The sequence below is a fragment of the Enoplosus armatus genome, chromosome 11 (assembly GCF_043641665.1).
Source record: "Enoplosus armatus isolate fEnoArm2 chromosome 11, fEnoArm2.hap1, whole genome shotgun sequence".
Lineage (NCBI taxonomy): Eukaryota > Metazoa > Chordata > Actinopteri > Centrarchiformes > Enoplosidae > Enoplosus > Enoplosus armatus.
Window position 1 is genome coordinate 16,221,210 of NC_092190.1, and position 19,081 is coordinate 16,240,290.

The window sequence follows — 19,081 nt, forward strand, 5'->3', positions numbered from 1 at the left end:
TAGTAGGCCTACATTAGGATGTTTCTGACTATTTTTTCCCCCATCTTATACATACAGTGCATCCGGAAAGTATTCACAGCGCTTCACTTTTTCCACATTTTGTTATGTTGCAGCCTTATACCAAAATGGATTAAATTCATTTTTTTTCCTCAAAATTCTACACACAACACCCCATAATGACAACGTGAAAAAAGTTTGAGATTTTTGCAAATTTATTAAAAATAAAAAACCTGAGAAATCACATGTACATAAGTATTCACAGCCTTTGCTCAATACTTTGTTGATGCACCTTTGGCAGCAATTACAGCCTCAAGTCTTTTAGAATATGATGCCACAAGCTTGGCACACCTATCTTTGGGCAGTTTCACCCATTCCTCTTTGCAGCGCCTCTCAAGCTCCATCAGGTTGGATGGGAAGCGTCGGTGCACAGCCATTTTCAGATCTCTCCAGAGATGTTCAATCGGATTCAAGTCTGGGCTCTGGCTGGGCCACTCAAGGACATTCACAGAGTTGTCCTGAAGCCACTCCTTTGATATCTTGGCTGTGTGCTTAGGGTCGTTGTCCTGCTGAAAGATAAACCGTCGCCCCAGTCTGAGGTCAAGAGCGCTCTGGAGCAGGTTTTCATCCAGGGTGTCTCTGTACTTTGCTGCATTCATCTTTCCCTCTATCCTGACTAGTCTCCCAGTTCCTGCCGCTGAAAAATATCCCCACAGCATGATGCTGCCACCACCATGCTTCACTGTAGGGATGGTATTGGCCTGGTGATGAGCGGTGCCTGGTTTCCTCCAAACGTGACGCCTGGCATTCACACCAAAGAGTTCAATCTTTGTCTCATCAGACCAGAGAATTTTGTTTCTCATGGTCTGAGAGTCCTTCAGGTGCCTTTTGGCAAACTCCAGGCGGGCTGCTATGTGCCTTTTACTAAGGAGTGGCTTCCGTCTGGCCACTCTACCATACAGGCCTGATTGGTGGATTGCTGCAGAGATGGTTGTCCTTCTGGAAGGTTCTCCTCTCTCCACAGAGGAACTCTGGAGCTCTGACAGAGTGACCATCGGGTTCTTGGTCACCTCCCTGACTAAGGCCCTTCTCCCCCGATTACTCAGTTTAGATGGCCGGCCAGCTCTAGGAAGAGTCCTGGTGGTTCCGAACTTCTTCCACTTACGGATGATGGAGGCCACTGTGCTCATTGGGACCTTCAAAGCAGCAGAAATTTTTCTGTAACCTTCCCCAGATTTGTGCCTCGAGACAATCCTGTCTCGGAGGTCTACAGACAATTCCTTTGACTTCATGCTTGGTTTGTGCTCTGACATGCACTGTCAACTGTGGGACCTTATATAGACAGGTGTGTGCCTTTCCAAATCATGTCCAATCAACTGAATTTACCACAGGTGGACTCCAATTAAGCTGCAGAAACATCTCAAGGATGATCAGTGGAAACAGGATGCACCTGAGCTCAATTTTGAGCTTCATGGCAAAGGCTGTGAATACTTATGTGATTTCTTAGTTTTTTATTTTTAATAAATTTGCAAAGATTTCAAAAAAACTTTTTTCACATTGTCATTATGGGGTGTTGTGTGTAGAATTTTGAGGAAAAAAATTAATTTAATCCATTTTGGAATAAGGGTGTAACATAACAAAATGTGGAAAAAGTGAAGCGCCGTGAATACTTTCCGGATGCACTGTATTTAACCCATGAGTGACAGAGAGAGACTTGATGAGTATCAAGTGATCCTGAGAGTATATATGTGGTTTTAACACATGGAAATGTAAGTACACTTTCTTGTGCAATTCTATCAATTTTGATATATTTTCGATTAAGTAATTTTTCATTAAAAAAAAACAACCACTCTGACTCCACCTTCTCCTATGTGAGCATTTGCTGCTTTTCTCTATTTTCTATAATTGTAAAAATGAATATGTTTGGGTTTTGGACTGTTGGTCAGACAAAACACGACATTTAAAGACTTTCTAAAGAAGATGTATTCTGGGAAATTGTGATAACCATTTTTACAAAAAAAGCAGCTCTACACTTTCCCTCATTCTTGCTGAGGGCCTCAATAAAAACTCCTCTGAACACATTCAAAAACAACTGATACAGCTACACATTTTCAAGAAATGGACTTTCGTCGCTCGACTTTTGCCCCAGACTAAGTATGAATGTAATATACAGTAAATGGTTTCCTGAATGGTCTTTGCATATCAAAAACAATTCAAGGTCAAATACTGTGAATTATTTTATTCATAAGGACATGACACACAACAATCAAAACAACAATTTAATCAGATTGTTTACAAATCATAATATATTGCAAAAATCTAATCATATGGGTTACTTGACTGAAATTTATCAGCTACAATTAAAGCTGCACATTATTGATAAAACAAGTTCACTCGACCCAACAAGTTAGAGACCATGCAAATAAACCTTACTGTCTAACTTAAGATCAACCTTACAGCGAAGCAGTACGGCTTCCTCGTCAAGCTCTTTAAAAGAATGAAAATGCCAAAGTAGAGTACAGACTCAAGAAGGAGACTCTGGTCCGCATTTGAAAGATCTTGACACGAACGACTTGTACAGAGATAAATGAGGGTAGCAATAGTGATTGCATATGATATACTGTACATATCAGTGCCTTAAATGACATGTTTCAAAAATAGTTTTTATCAAAAAATTCATAATTCAGATCTTTTTACACAAAACAAATATTTTTTTTCCTCTAGCTTATACAAGGACACTTATGGCCAGGTTACTGACAATAGTTAAGTAATAGGAAAAAATACAATAGTACTGCTCATATAATTCATCAATTCAAAACTCTAATTGATTCATGGGATACAATTTTCCAAAGCCGAATTACTCAACGGCACTGTGCTTTCAATAACTGCTTATGAAATGGGTAGCTAGCAGTATATTTCAACCACAAAACGTATTTTGGAGTAATACTCCACCCAAAATCTGTTTCAACCGACCTGAATTCAAGCTGACATCAGCTGCTGAGGTTATATATTTTATACTAAAAATACTGATTTCAGGTGGAGTATCACTTTAAAACCAGCATTTTCTGGGGCTGGGGGCTTTTCATTTCAACCGTTGTATACAGTGAAATCCATCATAATGCACAATCAACTGCATTAGCTTACAAAAAAAACAATCAATAAAAGTGTTTAAAAAAAGTGTCAATTTTCTTCTGATAGCAGTGGTGAGTTATATACAAACCTCAGAAAGCCACATCTCTTCAGCAGGTGAAATGGATTCATTGTTGAATGAAAAAAATGCTGGAGAATTAATTAATGTGCCTTCCACTGACAAAAAGTGTCTCTTGCACAAGACTCATCTCTCTATTGACACAAAGACCTAACAGTACTTCTCAGAACATAAAAATATACAATGTATTTACAGTCGGATATTTTCTATACATACATTTTCTAGTGGGAATGTTCAATGAGGAAAAAATTAAGTATTTGATGATTAACGTGGGTGCTGTCTGTCCCTGATTGTCAGTAGAATTGTAACAAGAGGGAGCTAAACATCAATTTTCAAACCTAATTTGATGGTGCATATAAAAACAGTGTTTTACACAATAGCACCTAAGACATCACACATAGATGTACACATGGAAAACAATACACAGTGTGATGAAGTACACAAGAGACCACACTCAACCACTTATTTTGTTTGCAACAGGGACCGGACTGATGTGGCTTACAAATGAATTCTAGCAAACAGGTGATAATTATAAAAACTACAGATATCTGAAACATCTGTACTCATATACACATACTGCAGCTCAGTCAATGAAAATGCCATTTCCTTCCAACAACAGATAATAGTTTGGTGCGAAAATAAAATATGATGGACAAAATGAAATGAAGCTCCCAGATCTCAGCGTATTACAGACTGAATAGATTGATAGCTTATGTGTGTGTTGTTATTGTGCAAGTGGAATTAGTAGCCTCAGAGCACTGACTAAGAAAAAAAGAAATACATATACAGGAATGAGTAAATGAAAGGCTGGGAAAAAAATTAAATAAAAAAATAAAGGCACAGATGCAAAACTAATAAAACTGGAAAACCAAACACCTCATTTCTTTCATAATACAGCCTTAATAAAACTCAACTTTCAATCGATATAAGGGGGTCTAATCACATTGTTGTCTCCCCAAAAATCTGTGCATCTTTCAAGAAGAACAATCAAAGTACTATAAAACTGCAGCTACAGGAGCTACATTACAAGTGGCAAAAGCAAAGAGCAACATCACTAAGGGGGTCAGTCTAAGAAATCTCATTTAACAAAAAGTTGCCTTGTAAGTAAAGGTATTCTGCAATTCCTCCACTGTGAAAGTACATCCTACATTCTCTGTAGTGAAAAATGTGCAAATTGTGCAAAAATGAAGCACAATCCTCTTAAGTAATTTCACTACAACTCACCTATACTGCTGAATTATCCTGCAACCATTGCATGTATGCAGCTATTTGATTGGGGGGGGGGGGGGTTAAATCTACTACAGCCCAACTTTTTTTTTATTACACAGCCTATCTTGCACTAGAGTCACATTTGTAAAACAAAACAGTGCCAAGAAATTCAGCCACAGAGGGAATACATTAATCCACACATTATTAAACAATTTATGAATTGAGAACTATAATTTCTTCCAACCAAATTAGGCCCAATCTGTTAATGGAAAATACACTAGATTCCATATAACGATAAATACAATCAGTTCAATCTTTCCTGTAGTATTCATCACACATTATCATGTGGAAACACCAGTTTCAGGTGACAGTAAAGTGACTTCAACATAAAGTGGAGAATCAGTTTTGATCTAATCATGGTGTTGTTTCAGTAGACAATTTGACAGGAATTACACATCTAGGAGTGAACTTGAATTTAACAGCAAGGGGAGGTAGATACAGTAAGAGCAAAAGGGCATATATATATATATATAAATAGGGCCTATATTCTAATAAGTGGAAATGTTGCATTAAGCAGCACGAGTGACTTGATCATTTGTGCAAGGCAAACTGATTGACAAAACTTTACAAATAAAGTCTATGGCAATGGTATGAAAGGATATCACTATCTCTTGCATTTCACTTTGGTCGCTTAATCTCTCAATCTACATTCTGGAGCAAGAAACATACCCATGCACAATTACAATTCTTTTTCTTTTTAAAGGGGAAATGCTAATTGTTATTTATCAATTTGCAGTATTACTGTTCCATGAGGTTGCACTTAACAAAAAAAACAAAACAAAAACATTAATATGTTTTATAACAAAATGCTTTGAGAAAGAGCACATAGTTGTAATGGGACTTGTTTTGGCAAAACAGGAGACATGAGATAAAGTGCTGCTGAAATTATTAACAGAAATTCATTCCCCCCACTCCCTTCAGCCAAACGTTTCACTGGATGAAACATCAGGGGAGGAGTTCAGTTGAGACCTGGTCTCAGTGACTCTGACTAAGGGGAACTCTGAGAAGTCTGTGCCGTGTCCTCGAAGACTTAATTGTCCATTGGCAACAGTAAACTGTGCGGAGGATCCAGATCTTGACGTCTGAAAATTAGACTTGAAGTTCTGATCGAAGGAGGTTATTTGAAAAGTCTGCAGTATGCCTTGTGAAGAGTCTGTCTTTTTGGTAGGCGAGACCTGCTCCAGAAAGTCCTCCTCGGCCGGGGACACTGCAGAGGGAGGGGTGGTCTCATCACCTGAAAATGAAAATGAGTGCTGGGAGTCCCCAACCAGTAATCCAAAGTGAGGTTTTTCTAAAGTGGACCTTAGCGGAGAGCTCATCCCTGATTTGAACCTGCTGGGGGAAGGAAACTGTTTCTCAGTGGAGAACAGAGGTTGTCCAGCTAAGGTGGGGTTTTCGGAGACCAGGCTGAGGCTCTGGCTGGTCAGGTAGCTGTCGTTCTGGCTCGTCCTCTCTAGTGCTTGCTGGAGAAACTTGGAGTATTCTTGCAAGAGGCTGACCTTCTCAGCAGCCGGCTGAGGCTGGGAACTAGAGGCTCCGAGACTCTCCACGGGGCTGCTGTCTGAAACATCGGAGGAGTTGATGGATATGCTTGACGTCACCTCCGTGTCAGCCACGCTGAAGGAGATATCTGACTGCCCGTTGGCTTTGTTGGAGTAATGGTCCAACAGCGTCTGAAGAACCTCATCTGGCAACACGTTCTTGTCATGTGTCGCTTTAATCTCTGCGTTGATTGGCTGGGGCTCCAGAATGGTGGCAGGGACGGTCTCGTCGATGACGGCTGACACCACAGTTTGCGTAACAGGTGGCTGAGAAGAAATGCTGCTCGTGTTCAGGCCGTAGTCCCGACTGTTGTTGGCCATTGCAGCCTGAAGGTAACGTTTCTTCTTGAGAAACTGCATGGCGTCGTCGTAATTTGTGCTGCTAGCTGCTGGCTTTGTTGGTCCTCCTTGAAGAGTTTCAACTGACTCGAGCTCAGTGTTGCTTTCTACGTCCAAAAGGCCCTGCTTGTCCACGATTTCAAAGGTGTACTGCGTGACCTTAGTATTTTCCTCAAAGGAAGACAACGTGGATAGACAGGGAGGAGTTTGTTCACTGGACTGTTTAAGACTCCTCTTGGGGACTTTCTTCAGGACTAGTTTGGGAGGGGTCGTGTCTTCTGATGACACTTCTCCCTCTTGGTGTTGGCTAGCCGTTTCTTCAGGAAGTTCCACAGAGTAGTCTGCAATCACATACTCATGTTTGACTTTGGAGGACACAGCATAGAGAGGTAGACCTTCGATTTTATTCTGTCTCTGCTCCTCCTTCTCCTCCATCTCTACAACAGCGACAGTGTGCCCGTCTGTCTGGGCAGCAGTGGAAGCGCCTGAACTCTTGTCTGCACACTTTTGGCGCTTCTTCTTGGGCAGTGAACACTCTTTGGCAAGAAAGGGGAGGCCTAAAGAATCTGCTTCACGCAAAGGCCCAACTTTACCAGCTGCCTTGTTGGCCTTTCTCTCTCGGTTCTCGTGACACATTCGCCTGTGCTTTAAAACCCGGTCTGTTCTGGAGAAGTACTGTGGATAGAGGACAAAACACATTTATTCTATTTCCAGTAAACACACAATGTAGTGATCCACCTCAGGTGAGGCAATACAGCAAATGAAACTCTTCGTAACTCATTTAAATACTGCATTAACTATACAGAAACTTTGGCTAGTATTGTCATCACTTCACTCTATACGTTCTGCATTCACATCCTGCAGTCCGGCACCAATTCAGCTTTTATTCTGTTCTTAATACCCAATTTACCACTATATTCAATTGTGTTGTTGCTTCCAGATGCACCGATTCATAGCAAACAGAAGCAGAGCTTACCTGGTGACAGTAGTCACACTGGTAGGGCTTCTCTCCACTGTGAGTCCTCTTGTGTCTCTCCATGTGGTACTTCTGGATAAACCTCATCCCACACTCGTCACAGCGAAAAGGCTTTTCACCTAAACAAAGAGACAAAAAAAAGAAAAGAAAAAGACAAGATGACTCACTCGAGACTAAAATAACAAGTAAAGTCCTAGTGCATACTGATTGCATTCATTCTTCACTCACCAGTGTGGATTTTCTCATGTCTCTGGAGAAGATATTTCTGAATGAAGCGCATATCACACTGGCTGCACTCAAATGGCTTCTCACCTGGAATTTCAATAATATATATATAAATATCAGTATATAAATAATAATAGAAATACTGCATTTCATATAATACTCAAGGCAACTTTTTAATTTAGCAGTTCATCTCTTGATGACTGAAAGATCGTCCGCTGACAACATGATATCTAATTTCAAAACAAGAAATTAATATAATGGCATTTTAAAACATAACAGGGTAATTCATACCAGTGTGAATGAAGACATGCCTCTGTAGATGGTAGTTGGTTCTGAATGCAGCATTACAGTGAACACAGACGTGACACTTTGGGTTTTGTATTCCCAATGATCCATCATCATTGATGCTGAGAATCTACAACAAAGGGAACAAAGACATATACTAGTGTTTGTTTTACTCTTACACCTGTCACTGTGGAAAAGCCTTACACACATGCAGGTCAGGCCATTTAAAAAATAGATAGATGAAATTGACTTGCACCTTTGCTGGTGAACGCTGCTTCCTTTTTTTCTTCTTGGGACACACCATCAGGTCCTTGACTCCTTTTTTGTCCTTCTTCATCTGGACCGGTGGCTCAGATAGCTTCAGTTCCTGCTTGATGCTCAACTGTAAAAGTAGGAGCACAGATAGGCATTAGAGACATTTAGCAAGGCACATGACCTACTTTAAAGCCCACCCACCCATTCAGCAGCTTATCCGGGTCAGGCAGGTGCAATAGGGCAAACAGAGGATAATCGACCTATGTGAGGGGACATCACCATGGAGCAGCTGTCCAGCAGCTGCCCCTCCACAATTTAAGAAGTCAGTTTGTGTGGTTCAAGCACCCTCTGACGATGGGAAACCTCAGATCCTACAAAACCAAGGATATGCTGAGAAATCCCACTTTCCAGCTGGCCTGGGAGCATCTGTAGATCTCCCATCTGACTTATTATTAATGTTGTTGCCACGTTCCAAGATTTAAGTCAATAACTTAGTTAGTACAATGTTTTTCCTACCGACAGAAACAATGGCCAAACTCATGGAAATGGCATCCAAGTTGTTAGAAATAGGAATTTTAAGGAGCTGATCCTGTGGATTGGTTCAGCTCATCCTTGATGTTTACACTCAGAGTAAACTACAATACAATACAAACACATGTGCAATCTCTATTTATTCTTTTGTAATGCTAAAGATTAAAAAGCACAAACATTTCGGCTAATGCCTTTCTCACTGTGAAGGCTCCTGACTTTTTTTACTCTGAGTGCGAATCAGGTACACAAGGGTGAGTGAGGTAATCCCTCACTACAACATATTATCCTTAATATTTAAGAATGTTATTTTCAATGATGTTCTGTGCGGTGACAGGCTTTCGACTTCTAATATCTATGTCATACACTTTATATCACTGTCCTGTTTCGACTGCTTTCTAATAAAATTTAATAACTGTTACTTAAAATTTCTTTGCCATTGTGTCAACAGCAGCTAAATTGGGACAAGGGAGGTTTTCATATATGTGACAACAGGAAATTTTTCAGTGCTAAAGGAAATGTTATAGGAACTGTCCCACAACAGACATTGCATGGACATGACATGAAAGGAGACTCACTATGATTACGTGGAGACCGTACGTACAGTATCGACACAAATAATCTTATCAATATATGAACTACTTCCTAAACTGCAAGAACTCACTGGCATTTGAAGCAAGCAGGGCAACTTATTGGTGAGTTTTAGGGGGAAATGCACTCCCACCTCGCCTCCTCCCTCCTCGTCTCCTCCTCCACCATTCTTTGTCATCTCCTCCTGCATCATCAGCTGCTCTGGAGGGACCAGGTCATGTGTAACCAGCGAGCTCCCGGTCAAGTCCTCGTCTTCGTCTTCATCGTCGTCGTCCTCGGCCAACAGAGGGTGGTTTGCCAGTGATCGCTCCCCCAGGGTCATCACCACCAGTCCTCCTCCGCTGACCAGCCCGACTCTCCCTCCTCCATCTATTCCTCCACTGCTGCACTTCAGCAGCATACCCTCCAACTTGTCCTCAGTATTCATCTTACATAGAGTAGTTCTTGAGTCTGTAGAAAGAAAGACATTGAGAAATTAGTGCAGCTAAATGCCAAACATACTCAATGCAAAAGTAGTTTTTTTGTATTAGTTTATTTGACATTGACATGTGAAGGAGGATGTGAAATCACACACAACCTAAACATCAAGGGATGACAAAAGTTTCAATTCCTGGCACCACAAAACCTGAGGGAACATGTACCATGTTGGTGCTGAACCCTGGCAAGAACATGTCAACAACACTAGTTCAAATAAGGCTATGCATGTATTTTCTAGTCCCAATAGGTCTTCACTAGTTGCACGATTAGGACTAGCTCTTAAGAATGTAATTTCCAAACTTACAAAAAAGTGTTGACATTTATAATCCACCTCAGTCTCACATCTATTGCCCAAACAATGCCTCTTCTCAGTAAAGTGTCAACGTTTGTAACTGGGTCAGCTGTTGTTTCTGTGATCTTATCTTACAAAATGTACTATACAGTGTAAGCTGATAGCAAGCACTGAGAAACAACTCAGAAAGTTGAGGATTTATTGAAATAATGTTTGGCTTTTATACACCTAAATCGTAAAAGGTTTGAAGACACTCTGTACAAGTTAATGTACTTAACTCATAAACCAGGCAGATTATTTTTATATTTCCTTCAAAGACGGCTAAATGTCAGTCTACGTTTACTACAGGGTATTTCCAAAACTGAAAGAGTAGTTAGAAAACCAGCTATGGCTACATTTTTGACTGCAACATTACACTGGTGTTGCCCTTACTTGGTGTTACACTTCAACAAGTCCTAATTAGTTAACTAGCAATCACTTGATCTTAAAACGGTAACGCTAGCTAACGTAGCACTTGTGGGCCGTTTGGTAACAGGTTTCACACTATAACGTTAGTTAACATAGACTGGCCCAGGACACAGTAAGGTAGGTAAGTATCTGTCACGGTTTAAACACACACACCAATAACCACTTAGTTCCACATGTAAACACACTCACTGTGTCACTTAGGTTAAGTGGGTTAAGTCTCTTGCTAGCCAGCTAGCTAGCCGCGCTTGTCAGAGCCGCTACATTACATTTACAACAAGTGCTGAAGAAAAGCAGGAAGAGAGGCGGATGTGGCTTCAAATTTAAAGCTCGTCCATCACTTCAAATGGAACATGCTGTGTAAAACAAACAGAATACACTTTTAAACTCCAATTTGTGCATAGCAGTATGTGAATACTGCCACTAAAACTGTGCCACAAATCATATCAACAATACAATTGCAAAGTCCTACCTACTAACTTAACCGTTCCAATTAGCTAATATTTCGGATGACTTTTAGGTCAATTAGAAACCATTACAGAGGCATTTATTTTCCTCGACAACACAATATAGCCCCCCTCCAATGCTGTCAATTCGGCATGTTATTATTTCTGCATTAACTGAAGCAGTAAAATAGAAAGTGTATCACGTAATGCTATACTTTGAAGTCTGCGACCGGAAGTTCGATTTTACTTGGCCCACCTTGACACACTTCTACGGCCTGTTTGAAGCTAGTTAGCTAGCTGCTAGCAAGTTGCTGCAAACATTGGCATGTCTCTGCTGCTGTAATATTCAGTTGACACCGCATAACATTAGACGTGTCTTCTGACATGCTTGTAGTCAACAACAAATTACGACATACACGGCACAAAACACTACTTTCGTTTGCACATTTCACCAAACTTGTCAGCGGGGCTAGTTCGCTTTCACGCTAGCGCCTCAAGCTTCCTCAGCCACTCTGCTCAATAGGCCACAATGTTATTTCCTGCTAGTAAAGCTAACGTTCGCTAACTAGCTAGCTCGCTACTAAGACAAACAATAACATACGTCTCAGTAGTTGCACAGGTGATATGTCAACTATTAAAGCTGCATTGTTTCTTCTTACCTGCTATGCGTCTTAAACCCGTTTAGCTGTCATGATTGTTATGCAAGACTACAGTGTAATGATGGTGTGCGGAATAATCAAATACACCATCACATTTCATGAAGGCATGGAAATTCCTATTTGTCGCCATCTAGTGGTTAACATTGGTTAGAGAGGAACAGTGCGCTCCTGATCACTGCTGCTCATACTGTTCCCTCATGCTTCATGTTTGGCGACCTACTTCGATAAATCATGTTTAATAATAATAATGTCTTAATAATTGTCATCAGTCATGCCTGGCCTTTTTTTTTTTTTTAGCCTTTTTGTGATGGTCACTCAAGAATATGTATCAACTTATGGTTAAACACGGATAATGCATTCTATTAATAGCATGTGACTAAATATGATTTGTGGTCATCTGATAGAATCCATGCGGAATTAAGCGTGACCCTATAAGTGGGTTAGAGGCTATATGAAAAATCAGTTTCATGCAGTCATACATGTGATGTAGGCTGCAGTAGTCAAACTACGAAAACAACGCTGAATTCCTCATTTTGCTGGCTGATAGGGACCATGTAAGTTACAAAAGTGCCGTTGTAGGTTTGGCATATATGTTCGTCAGAAAGCAGACGCCTCTTCCAAAGAAGCAACCTCTAACAGCCTTTTCAATTATGACCTTGTCACATTTAATACTGCTTATGCTATCTGCATCTCCAGCTGCATTATTATATGACTTGATAACAGTTTTCATTGTATATTTAGACCATCTGCCATTTATTATGGGATTAGTTCTTTTTTAAAGGGTGCGTTAAGGCAACAACACATGAGTACCAACCTTATGAGAACAATGTAAAATAGCAATAAATGGCGGATCAAGTGGAAACGGGTTTAATATAAAAAAAAAAAAAAACCCACGTGGGTTTATCTATTAATCTTTCGACTGACAGCTTTGCCTTGAGGGTCGTGATAAGATGATAGCCTGTCATGCTGAGCCATCACACACACACACACACACACACACACACACACACACACATGTACATACACACACACCACCGTGAGGAATACTAATCAACCTGTTTGCCGACAAGTGCAGCAGCTCTGCGCGCAACTTAGGACTTCTCCATTCTATGTCTAGAGACGTCTCCGCTGGGTTTAATCTGAACCTCCACCTGCTGAATTTCATTGGTGTTTTTGTAGAGCAACCTTCTTTGAACGAACTGCGGCTGCTATCACTCCTGTCTCCCCCGTGTCTGTCTCTTGTGATGTGCGACGGGCAGGCGGAGAGAGTGGATCTGAGGACAGACAGCCAGCTCCTGCGCCGCTTCTAACAAGGGAAGCCCCCCACGCGTTGCGCGCCTGGATCGCCCGTAAAAATTCGCGTCGCGGGAGTGCGTGTGCATGTGCGTCAGGCTTTAAATGTGTGTGTTCGCGCACGACAAAGCCCCGGGCTCCGTCCTCAACAGTTGCTACCGGAGCGGTGGAGAGGAGAGGTGGAGAGCGAGAGAGATAGCAGACTGAGGACAGACGGACGCGGAGCCCCACGCCGCTCTGCCCGGCTCTGCTCCTGACATGCAGTCGCTCATCTCTCCGGTGACCAAGGCCATCCTAGTAGCGCTCTTTATCTTCGCCATACTCCTCATCCTCTATGTGATCCTTTGGTACATTTGCAGAGACGTGGACTGCGATCACGGCATTTGAGGATTCCGTTAACCGGGAATAGTGGGAATTTCACAATGGGGCACACGAAGGAGCCCGCAGAGCCCAGGGTCATCCCGTAAGTCTGCTGTCTTCTTTTTGTCTTGTCTCTCTTGTTGTGTATGCGTGTTTCTAGGTTATCTCTGGATGTGTGTCTGTGTGTACACGCGCGCATTCCTGTCGTGCGTAATGTTAAATGCGCTCTGGTTAGAAGGTGATGACCGAAGTGCGTCTCCGCCGGCACCCGGTATCCCGAACCCGTAAATGAACAGAGCCCCAAATTCCTCTCTGTTCCACCTGACAGCGATCATCTATCAGTACCGGCGTGTGTATCACAGACCCGGTGCTGCCACTGACAGTGAATTCTCAAAGGTGATACAATGTCATCAGAGGATATCGAACTGGTGTCAAACAGAAGACGGTGTGGGCGCGCATGTGTGTGGGCTCTAACGGTAGCACGAAGACCGCCGGTGACATTGCGGTAAACGGCGTGGGTGTCCCTTAAGGTCAAGAACAACAGTGTTTACATCAGGTTGCCAACATTGTTTTGTGCCCCCCTCCTCCTCATCCTCCTCCTCCTTCCGTATATCTGCAGCATTAGTTCATGTTCAGTTCATCTTGGTCTCTGAGGATGCTTCCACATTGGCATTTTACATCCAACGAGATAACAGGATTATCTCTATTGGATCCTGCGCGTCTTATTCCTAATCTGTCTCGTGCCATGTTTTTGACTCCTTATCATGAATACCCCGCTAATGCTTTTACGCATAGCGCATTTATATTCCCCTTGACACCAGTGAGCTTGTTCAGCATGCTATGTCCAATCTTCGAGCAGGAAGATGTTCTTATATTTACTTTTACACCCCCCCCACACACACAATCACAATCACACACACACACACACCGCATCTATTTGCCACGCTTAATGAAGAGGACTTCTCAACATTGCAGGCACGTTGGCCTCCTATGCCTACATATCGTCACATGGCCCATAGAGCTATAAACATGTGAGATATGATTGCCATTTTTCATCTGCATCCAAAGCATTTTGTTTTCATCTCCAGCAGCCAGAACCAGGGAAATTAACAAATTGTGCACAAGTGGATAATGTGAAGGACACACCAAGGACATGTTGCCTTTTACGGGTTTTTAGGACATTTAAGCAGGAATGTAGTGAGGGGGATGAATACCAAAACCCAGTTTATCTATCAGTCTTTATTTGCAGAAAATAGTTTACTCACCGTTTTGGGTTTCAATGCATCTTTATGATTTAATTGTATTTATTTAATACACATCTTTATTGGACACAGGGATGGCCTTTTTACAGGGGGAAAGCATGACTCAACTTCTTCTAAAATATAACTGACTGGGGATTGCTGAATGATAATCATTGACTCCAGCTCACACTGTAGTTTAGCCACATCTCTGTTTTCTGAACACCGCAGAGGATTTAAACAGCCAAGCCCCCCCGCCCCCCATAACTCACAAAGAAAGTGCAAATTTAAGCTTAAAAATTTTAAACCTTCTTATTTTGAGCTACAGGCGCCACACTCTCATATTTAAAAATCCATAAGCAGCCTAAATGCTGGATGCAGCCATGAGGAAGAAACCCTGCAGCCTCCTAAACTGTTGTGTGGACTCAGAGAAAAGGAGAGAGTCTGGTGGGATGGCAGATGCCCTCTTTGACCAGACTACAAAATGATTCCTGTCAGCCATGAGTAGATATACAACCAGCCCATGTCACCCCTCAACACACACACACACACCCACATAGACTGTAAATGATAGTTCCGACTCTATCAGCCCCATTAATGACATAAAGAGAGCGAGAGAGAGTGAAAAGGTATGTGGCAACTGCTTCAACTGTTAGTGTCTCTCTGTCTGTTTAAACCGGTGCCCTGGATTATCTGCGTGTGTGCAAGTGTGTGTGTTGAGGTGGAAAGAAGGGAAAAAGCTGCGTTGGAGCGACTGTGTATGTTTGTGCAGTTTGTTAAAGAAGAAAGGCGGTGTGTGTGTGTGTGTGCGCGCTAGCGTGGGAGGGGGTTAAACACTGACATGCTCCAGAATGACAGATGAAAAAAAAAAAGTGGAGCAGGGAAGGCTCAGCGGGACTCAGCATGGGAGACAGGTGTGTGTGCGTGTGTGTGTGCCTTTGCATGCATCCATGAGCATGACTGAAATTCACTCAAGTTTATTGAAAATGTTTTCCTTCATTAAATAAACTGTAAACTGTAATATTGCAGTGCATTGACTGTAATGGCAGATGTAATGGTTTATGTAGCGTGCGACCCAAAAAGTTTGAATTCTACCTTAATTTTCCAAACTTTTACGGCTGTAAGAAGTTTTTTTTTTTTTCTGGTTTTCGTGTTATGTTTTGATACAGGTCATTTATCCCACAAACACAACATAGTAGTACCAGTTGTTATGCTATGTGGGAGGCAGACACTAACAGGAGGGCTTTCTTCAGAATCCTTTGAATGTTAATACACCTTGATAGATCCAAGTTCAATTGACATTGAAGTCATGAAATATTTAGGGCTAAAAGTAAATTATTGAAGCTTGAGGCGGTGGAGTGGGGATTAGTTAACCTTTTCTGGCCTGAGAACATTCATAAACTGTGTATGACAGTGTGTGTGTGTGTGTGTGTGTGTGTGTGTGTGTGTGTGTGTGTGTGTGTGTGTCCGTCAGCCATTCACAAATAACTTGGACAGAGAAGTTAGACCCCACATGCTGATGAATTCCTACACAATACTGCCTTCATGAATAATCAGAGAAGTTTCCCATCATCAAACTATGAATGCGACTGTAAAGGTCAGGATGTTCTATTTGGGTTGCTGCGATGTGGCGTTTAAGGTCACGGAGCAGAAGCTGCATCAACAGCTGATGGTAAAAGAAACACATTTAATAATGCCATCGTTTGGCATTCACTGTGAATAATTCATACTTTTGTATATTTCCATTTTCAATATTTGTCCTTCAAATGTTGAACAGCTGCAAATACTATTTAGCATACTGTTTGCTAATTTAGCTACAAGTGGTGTAGACCTCCATCATTACTCGGCCCGTAACAAGAACAAATATACAACTTCTACACACAATAAATGAATTAACATATCACATACATGCCTAATGAAAAATGTTCTCTTCTCTTTGTTGAGAATAAAGATAATATATTTTGGAGTGGCTGCTAATCAAACTTTATTTTTCCTACATTAACAATATAGCTTGTTGATATATGTGAGCTATTTTCTTGCTTGGAGGTCAGAGGTCAGGGTCAACTACAGAAAAGTACCACTGGAGCAAGAGAGTCAGTTTCTTGCTCAAGGACACTTCAGTAGGAGTGGATACTTACAGGTACAGGGACTTGAACATAGCTTGTTGAGTTAAAGATGATCTCTGTACTGTATGTAACATGTTCTATTCAAACAGAGTTAAACAACTGTTAAACAATGTGGAACTATTCGTTGGACTCAATAGGCTTCATTTCTCTGAAGGATACTCTGCTTTTCACCTGGAAACACCCACAATAATCAATATCAAATACGTTTTCCTATTTGACATTGTTCAAGACATTGACATGGTATTTAGTAGCCCTCTCCTTTGCATGACTTGGATAACATAATGGATAACTTAGAACCATAAAAAATTACCTATTTTAGGTTTATCACAATGATGAGCAGATATTATCTCATATATATTTGCTGCGAAATGAAAACACTGCAGTTGCAGTATTAGACAAGGAAAAAAGTTACTCTTGTAGGGTGAATTTAACTTTTTTTAGGCATTCATATTCAGACTACTCATAAAAGTATGCTTGGTTTGACTATTGAACATCTACACTTTGCTTTAAACATTGTGCAAGGAAAACAAGGGATGGGTGGTGTGGTTTGTGAAATGCTAAATTGAATTTAACTCTTTAACACCAGTGTGTCGTAGGAGACACGTTTGCGCAAGCGCACTTTGGATTACCATAATTACGTCACAGTTTGCACTATCGGAAAAAATCCAACGGTTTCTGAAAGCTGAGACGTTGCGCTTTACAGCCAGGTTTAGGGTTTAACCCTTTAAAACCTCAAAATGTCCACCTGGACTTTTTTGCTTATTTTGACTGAGAGGCGTGAGTGAAATTACCGTAATGACACCATATTGGCTGTAAAGTGCAACGTGTCAGCTTTCAGAAACCATTGGAATTTTTCCTATAGTGCAAACCGTGACGTAATTATGGTAATCCAAAGTGCGCTTGCGCAAACGTGTCGCCAAAAGGGTTAAAATGCAAATATAAAAACCCTCAATGAATTTGAATTAAAGTTACAATGATAATATTGTCTTTTTTTTTTAAGTTCAGTTTTTGTGTGTGTTTCTCTATTTGGAAGACTCTCCAGTGGCTACATTCATTCTTTTAATCCGAACCTTGTAGCTGTGTGGTCATAGAAGTGAATTGCGTTTGATTAACTTAATGTTATTACCTTGAGGTTATGCTTTTGGTCTCGTTTGTTTGTCAGTTAGCAGGATATCTAAAAAAAAAAGTGTTCAGAGTTGAGCCTTGCAGAGAGTTAGGCCACAGGCCAAGGATCAAGTGACTAGTATTTGTAACAGATCCAGGACCAGCTCCAGGAATTTTATGGTGGCTTTCATAGCATTGTGACATAGCATTTTCAGCATTTTGTATGGTTTCACATGAACTACTGCACTGGGGCATGCTGTTGTATCACTGTTTATATTCTAATGCTTATCCAGAAGCGAATTAAAATATCTAAACATTTTCTGTCATTAACACAACAAATAGATTAGCTTGTTCAGCCTCGGTTGGAGGTATTCCTTAGTGCTCACTGTTTTTAGTTTATAAAAAGTATCACCATCACATAGCTTGTCCACAAGAGAGCACTGACAAGTTTCTTTTTCACCTGTAAAATGTCCTGCTCAGTATATATCTAGGTCACAATTCCCTGACAACCAAATTTATTAAGGGACCACAATCAAAAGTGTTTGTTTCTATGATGTGTCTAAGTAACTCTAAAATCGTATCAACCCTGGTATTCTGAACAGACAATAACTGCTTTGATGGTGATTCTCTCTCACAATGTTTTCTAAGTTAATTTACTCACCCTAACTCATTCATCACCATCAGCACTAGGTGCCTGGGGCTTCCTGTGTCCCTCTCCTCTCCTTTCCTATCAGCTCTCTACTGTCCTCTCTCATAAAAGCAAACAAACCCCCTCAAAGAAAACTTAAAGAAGCACTACATCCCTACTGTAGCTTCCCTTAACCTAATCTCTATTCTAACCTTAACCTTAAAAACCAAGTCTGAGCCCTCAAACGGCGCCTGAAAGGAGCGAAGCCGAGTCAGTTTGACCTGACGTCACAATATGTCCTCATTCTGAAGGTCTAAAACTTAAATTGGCTCTCAGTAAGATAGAAGCACTGGAACACTCACACACACACACACACACACACCTCAAAGCCATAAAAATAGATTGTGAGTGACTCAGCCGTTATGTAAAGTCCATCTCTGATAGGGCCGCCTGGGGCTGTTTATGTCAGTTTAGCTTGACGGCACTGGAGCTGAGGTGACACGTGTCTGCTGTGTCCGAGCTTCAATACATACACACACACACACACACACACACACACACACACACTCTTTTCCCAGAATATGCGTGCAAGCCTCCGTCCCTCTCACTCTTCCTTCCCTTTTTTCCTCTTCTACAAGTCTACATTCCCCAGTGTGTGTCCCCCAATGGACAAAGATGTGATACTGTCAGCGTAATGGACTCCCTCCAGCCCAAACAGCGTACATTATTAGCATTTCAGCCCAGACTGGGAGGGAAACACCACGTTAGACATGAATCAC

General features: G+C 41.3%; 1 protein-coding gene across 1 annotated transcript; it reads right to left on the reverse strand.

The window, feature by feature from the left end:
* Nucleotides 1-5,391: 5,391 nt before the first annotated feature.
* znf148 (zinc finger protein 148) lies at nucleotides 5,392-11,600 on the reverse strand. The gene is made up of 7 exons (XM_070915230.1): nucleotides 11,554-11,600; nucleotides 9,288-9,664; nucleotides 8,097-8,222; nucleotides 7,847-7,970; nucleotides 7,559-7,642; nucleotides 7,331-7,449; nucleotides 5,392-7,029 (listed from the first exon to the last, which is right to left on the reverse strand). Exons 2-7 carry the CDS (start codon nucleotides 9,639-9,641, stop codon nucleotides 5,392-5,394), a joined length of 2,445 nt encoding a protein of 814 aa, XP_070771331.1. The 5' UTR covers nucleotides 9,642-9,664; nucleotides 11,554-11,600.
* Between the last annotated feature and the right edge of the window lie 7,481 nt (nucleotides 11,601-19,081).

What these genes read in the sequence shown, in the direction of transcription:
- znf148 (XM_070915230.1), bottom strand. Translation starts at nt 9,641, where the DNA reads ATGAATACTGAGGACAAGTTGGAGGGTATGCTGCTGAAGTGCAGCAGT. An exon ending in AGCAGCGTTCACCAGCAAAG is followed by an intron (nt 7,971 to 8,096) that starts GTGCAAGTCAAT and finishes CCTTTGTTGTAG; the next exon opens with ATTCTCAGCATCAATGATGA. An exon ending in GCATGTCTTCATTCACACTG is followed by an intron (nt 7,643 to 7,846) that starts GTATGAATTACC and finishes TTGAAATTCCAG; the next exon opens with GTGAGAAGCCATTTGAGTGC.